At 38.0% G+C, this 6391-nt stretch overlaps 2 protein-coding genes and 1 pseudogene across 2 annotated transcripts in view; 2 read left to right on the top strand and 1 right to left on the bottom strand.

Annotated features, from left to right (window-relative positions):
- LOC104706728 (dipeptidyl aminopeptidase 4-like) overlaps positions 1-794 on the top strand; it is a 4112-nt gene extending 3318 nt beyond the window's left edge. The window contains exon 6 of the mRNA XM_010422940.2: positions 100-794. Within this exon, the coding sequence (XP_010421242.1) occupies positions 100-657 (558 nt within the window). The 3' untranslated portion in view covers positions 658-794. The remainder of the gene's footprint in view (positions 1-99) is intronic.
- Positions 1416-4707, top strand: LOC104706725 (annotated as a pseudogene).
- LOC109124963 (GDSL esterase/lipase At4g10955-like) lies at positions 4818-6383 on the bottom strand (the record flags this gene model as incomplete). Its single annotated transcript, XM_019228697.1, has 2 exons — positions 4818-5258; positions 5745-6383. Coding segments are annotated over 2 exons (1002 nt in total), but the record flags the coding sequence as incomplete, so codon positions are not given.

The following is a 6391-nucleotide window of genomic DNA, read 5'->3' as shown; positions in this document are numbered from 1 at the left end:
TTTTTTTTTTTTTTTTCTTCATCAGTTAACTGTTGAATAAGGTTCACTCTAAAGATGAGGCTTTAGAATTGATATATAATCTCTATAAATCTTTTGCAGCTTGATAACAGAGGAACTGCAAGACGTGGGCTGAAGTTTGAATCTTGGATCAAGAATAACTGTGGATATGTTGATGCAGAAGATCAAGTAACCGGAGCCAAATGGCTAATAGACCAAGGCCTAGCTAAACCAGACCACATTGGGGTGTACGGTTGGAGTTACGGTGGTTACCTCTCAGCTACACTCTTGACACGATACCCTGAGATCTTTAACTGCGCTGTCTCGGGTGCTCCTGTTACATCTTGGGATGGCTATGACTCATTCTATACAGAAAAGTACATGGGACTTCCCTCAGAGGAGGAGGAGGGATACCTGAAAAGCGCGGTGATGCATCATGTGGAGAACCTGACTGATAAGCAGAAGCTGATGTTAGTACACGGAATGATCGATGAGAATGTGCATTTCAGACATACTGCTAGGCTTGTAAACGCGCTTGTCGAAGCTGGTAAGCGGTATGAGTTGTTGATATTTCCTGATGAACGGCATATGCCTCGGAGGAGAAAGGACCGGGTATACATGGAACAGAGGATTTGGGAGTTTATAGAGAGAAACTTGTGAAGAGGTCACAAACATTGTTGCTTTAATTCCTTTATTTTTTCACATTCTTTTTTTTTTTAATTTCTTTATTACATGAATAAATGGTATTATCTCTCATGAATAATTGGTTATTACTAAAATTTAATTCGTTTCTAATTTGGGTTAATGTTTCTTGTTGAATTTGTTTGGACATTTTTTGAAATTTTGTGACATTTTTTAGGATGAACATTTATATTGTATACTTTTTTTTTTTTTTGAGAACTCTACCAATTTATTTCATATACAAAAGATAATGAAAATTTATTTTAATGTTCTTTTCAATAAATTGAAATATATTTTAATAATCTTTTCAATAAATTGAAAATTGCCTAATTCTCTACTTCCTTTATCTTTTGGATAGGAGATTATTGATGTCACTCATACATTTTTTAATCAACTTTGTATGATACTTTTTCTTTTAACTTTATAGGAATTATATATATATATATATATATTGTCCTTCAGAATTTAATTTGATATATAAAGTTTCTCTTTAAATGTTGGAAGAATAAAGTAGAAACAAATACAAAGGCAAAAAGAGAGTCTTTGATTGAAAATCACTAGAGTCGGTCTGAAACGGTAAACATATGCGTCCGTTACGGAAACGGTAACCTGCCTTGGGGAAGAGTTCACGGCGTTAATACTCGGATAAAAACCTCCGTTAAAAAGTCAGCGAGGTTAAACAGTATAAATAGATCCCAACAAACTTCGCCGCTGTTCAAAGAAGACTTACCACTGTTTCTCTCTCTCTCTCTCTCCTCTTCTTCTTCGTCCTTTCTTTTTCTGGGAAACGCTAAAAAAAGAAGTTCTCGGGGAAAAAAAAAAATAGTGGAGAGAGGGTTTTCGGATTGCGAAGAAACTTGGCGAGTAAGTTTAATCGCACACCAGTTCCGATTTCACCGAGAAGAATCGCTCGGTTGATTCATCGCTTCGCGGATTTTGATTCCTTTAGGTATGGCAATTTTTTTTTTTTTTTTTTTTTTTTTTTNTTTTGGAATTTTCGATCTCTCTGTAGAATCTGTTGATTTCGATTTATCTTTCCGATATCTTCTCCGATCATGAGTAATCGTGAAATGTAAATTAAAAATTTCGAAATCTGTTGTGAGTTATAGAGATTTCTGTAGCGGCTCAAAATTGGAGATGTTCGTTAAGATGATCTGAGGCTTCTCTTTAGTGTTTATGGATTGAAACTGTAGGTTTTGAGTATTGTGCTGGATTTAGTGTTTAGATTCAATTTTTAGTTTTTATCAGACCTAAAAATAAGATTAGTCAAAATCGGATAAAGTTTGAAAACTTAGGCACCAGCTTTGTTTTTTTGGGTTTTAGATGATAAAAATCCGATTAAGACGTTGACTTGAAACTAATTTGTGGCCGTTGTTTGGTTATGCTTTCAAAGCTATTTTTAGATATCAAGATTTTCTAATTTTATATATAGATGAGAGAATGTAAGGTTTTAGAGTTTATATAGTTCGCTAAGATCAGACTTTGAGGTATGTTCATCATCACAAATCATCATCCATTCAAAGAGGTTGGCGTTTTTTTTAGTGTTTTTTTGATAAATGTTTTTGTGTTTGATCTGAATATTTGACATCTGTGATAATCTCTTGTGAATTAGAAAATGGTGATTGATGTCCTTGAATTACTGAATTATGAATTCCCCTTGGGATATCAATTAAGTTATTGCTGTTCCATGTCTAATCCTTGTGATCATTGTTCTTATTCAGGTTCGTTGCAATTGATGCGAGTAGAAAGATACTTTTCAGCTTCCACGATTTGAATGAGAGCCTAATCCTAGGTGGTTTTGGGATTGTTTTAGCTTCAATATGAATACTTGGAAAATATTGCTCGGCAAGATGTGAGTTACAAGGCCTTTCTGTTCCAGAGTTCCTGAATCCGTGCAGGAACTTGGTCTTTTCAAAAGCTCACGGGAGAAGATAAGGGTTGATTCCTGGGATTTCACCCTTTATTCCTGTTGAGCTCTCTTCATTCCCAGGAATCCGGTTCTTCAGGATTTAGGAATAGTAGTGTACAGTTGGAATGTCAGTTGCTAGTGTAGCGTTGAGTCCAGCCCTGGAGGAACTTATAAACTTTCCAGGTATTATTGGACGGTTTGGTTCGAACTTAGACGACCCAATCTTGGTTTTCCTGACTATTGCTGGATCTGTGATCCCGAAGCGGGTCATGGAGTCAGATTCAATAGCATCTGTGAAGCTAAGGATTCAGAGTATCAAGGGGTTTTTCGTGAAGAAGCAGAGGCTTCTGTATGATGGTAGAGAGCTATCTCGAAATGATTCCCAAATTCGAGATTATGGTGTTGTTGATGGGAAGTTGTTGCATTTGGTTGTTAAAATTTCAGATCTCCAGGCCATTTCTGTAAGAACTGTTGGTGGGAAGGAGTTTGAGCTCGTTGTTGAGAGGAGTAGAAATGTTGGTTATGTGAAGCAGCAAATTGCCTTAAAGGAAAACGATCTTGGAATCCCCAGGGATCATGAACTCACTTTAGATGGTGAGGAGCTAGATGACCAGAGACTCATCACTGATCTCTGTAAAAAGGGAGAGAATGTGATTCACTTGCTAATTAGAAAATCTGTTAAAGTCAAGGCAAAACCAGTCGGGAAGGATTTTGAGGTGTTTATTGATGATGTAAATCACAAGAACAATGTGGATGGTAGCAGAGGAAACATATCACCACAAGCAAAGCCTAAAGAGTTCTTTGTGGAGCCTGTTATTGTTAATCCTGAAATTAAACTGCCTCTATTGCTCGAAGAGCTTATCAGCTCCACTTAAGAAGGCTTGGAGAAGGGAAATGGCCCGATTCAATCATCTGATGGATCAGGAGGAGCGTACTTTATGCAAGATCCATCTGGCCACAAGTATGTCTCTGTCTTCAAGCCCATTGATGAGGAACCAATGGCTGTGAACAATCCGCACGGACAGCCTGTTTCAGTTGATGGCGAGGGACTAAAGAAAGGCACACAGGTCGGTGAAGGAGCTATCAGAGAAGTAGCAGCCTACATTTTGGACTATCCCATGATTGGACCACGAACTTTTCCTCATGAAGAAACTGGTTTCGCTGGAGTTCCGCCGACAGCAATGGTCAAATGCTTGCACAAAGATTTCAACCATCCCAATGGTTACAATTTCTCTCCCGAGAACACGAAGATTGGTTCACTGCAGATGTTTGTGAGCAATGTGGGAAGTTGTGAAGATATGGGATACGGAGTATTTCGTGTCGATCAGGTTCACAAGATATCGGTTCTAGACATAAGGCTGGCTAATGCAGATCGCCACGCTGGCAACATTTTGGTTAGCCGAGACGGAAATGATGGACAGATGGTGCTTACTCCAATCGACCATGGCTATTGCTTTCCCAATAAGGTAAACAATTCTACTATACTCAAACAGGGATATTGATATTCACTTTTGGTTTCCAAATCTGCAGAATATTTCAGCTGAAAACACCTTATTTGTTCTTGTGCAGTTTGAAGATTGCACATTCGAATGGCTATACTGGCCTCAAGCAAAACAGCCGTACTCTTCAGAAACATTGGAATACATCAAATCTTTGGACTCTGAGCAAGACATTGATCTTCTGAGATTCCATGGTTGGGAGATTCCGCCTTCATGCACGCGTGTCCTTCGCATTTCAACCATGCTTCTCAAGAAAGGTTCTGCAAAAGGTCTCACACCTTTTACCATCGGAAAGCAGAGAAACACTCAAGAACGAATCTGTGATCGAACAAATCATACACGATGCAGAAGCCATAGGTTCCCCAGAGACAACAGAAGAGGAGTTTATCAGCACTGTCTCTGCCATTATGGACAACCGGCTCGACCAGTATTAGTGGAACTGAAACTGAAATTATCTCTATCGCTCCTCTGCGCCAATCTATGTTTTGTGATTGTTCAACAGGTGTATATCCAGTGTCCATAACAATAAATAAGTGTCACTGTCTTTGAACTAATCTAACCCTTAGCTTTTCGAAACAGTGGGTTTGGTAATGAATATGATGATTTGGTTATTATATAGAATCCTAGTCTTGTTGAGTTATGGAACGTTCGTGATTCTGAAATCTCTGTTCTATACTCGCATGATTAAAGTGATCATCATCGAGACTATTATTGACGTGGTAAAATACTGATTCGACAAACATGCAAACTATTAAATAAATATATGTAGTTTTGACTCTGGTTACAAAAGCATTTGTAGAAGTCAGAGATTAAAATTGATGCAAAACATATTCACCATTAAACATCGGATCCCACCATTGATGAATCCCATGAGCCCTCTTAAAAGTAGGCGACTGGCTAATGTTTATAGTCATATACGCCGATGGTAAAAGATGAAGAGGCTCTGATGAACAAGAATCCGAAGACGAACCTCCTCCTCCTCCTCCGCCTGATAACAGACTCCTAAGTGAGTTCCTCGTAGCAATTCTCTCGATTTTACCGGCTCCTATCTCAAACATTTTGTTTCTGTGCTTGAAGTAACCAATGTATTCTGAGCATATTGGATCTGACGGATTCACATACAAATATGGTATCCATGATGCTAACTTCATAAATGAATCGTCTTCTTGACCCTGTAAACAATACACATCACTATATATTTGTTAGAGATTAGAACCTCAAAGACAAAGTTGAGCAACAATTACGCTTTTCATTTCATTTAAATTGTGTCGTTTTTGGATTTATTTAGTTATTGCTATACTACGGTCTACGATGCTTTAGAAGTTTTATTTTGCTTAATTTGTTATTTTCGAAATTTTATACCAGTTTAGAATTTTAAACCTAAAATGTGATCATTTGTAATTTCTACTGTATTTATTATTAGTTTTTTTTTTGTTTTAAATGATATGTTTAGATAGAAAAAAACAAAAGGTAACAGTTTTTTTTTCTTTTATAACGAAAAAAAAATCATATTTTCTCTATCTAATTAACTCTATGGATATTTTTCGAAAAAAAAAATTAAATTAAAAAAATTAGAAAATCTTAGTTAATAATTTTACAAAATAAAGTCTGTGTGAAAATAATTAAAACCCCAAATATTCTTAAATGGAATATGTTACCTTATTATGGTGGCGACCCTTGACAGCGATTGCTACTCCGGCTTTGACGAGACTTCCAGCGAATCGAACTCCATGTTTAAGCTTCTCACTCTTCACCAGTTTCTCAATCGGAATCGACGAGAACGGAGGATTAAATAAGTAACTCTCAAGAGGGAAACCAGACCTAGTCATGATCTTCCCGGCAAGCAAAGCCACGGCTGCTCCAAGAGAATGTCCGGCTAGCCACACGGCTGCATTACCAGTTTTAGCCACCGCACTTTGAATCACCTGAATCGCATGCACGAACCTAGTGCTGTCTTGGAGGCAGTCGCGGACGCAGCGTAGGTCGAGCTTAAGGTCGCGTGACCGAGAGTGCCGTTTCATGATCGTGCCACGGAACGCGATCACGTGACGAGGAGGTGGTTTCGAATGATGGGTGTTATGGTAATTGTAAGAGAAGAAGTGTTTGTATTCGAACACGGCGCCGTATATGGATCCATCTGAGTCGTCGATTAGGGTTTCGGCTAAAGTGAAGTTGAAAAACTCCCACCAGTGGTTGGCTTGTGACTTTAGACCAATCCTGTTTTGTTGTCTGTCTCGTTCCAATGTGTACACTGCTTGTACCAAACATGATGCCACCGAGGTTCTATGGTAAGAATTATTCCTAT

This window comes from Camelina sativa, chromosome 8 (genome assembly GCF_000633955.1).
Source record: "Camelina sativa cultivar DH55 chromosome 8, Cs, whole genome shotgun sequence".
NCBI classification, from domain to species: domain Eukaryota; kingdom Viridiplantae; phylum Streptophyta; class Magnoliopsida; order Brassicales; family Brassicaceae; genus Camelina; species Camelina sativa.
Note: the sequence above shows the minus strand (reverse complement) of the source record. Positions and strands in the feature narration are given on the sequence as shown.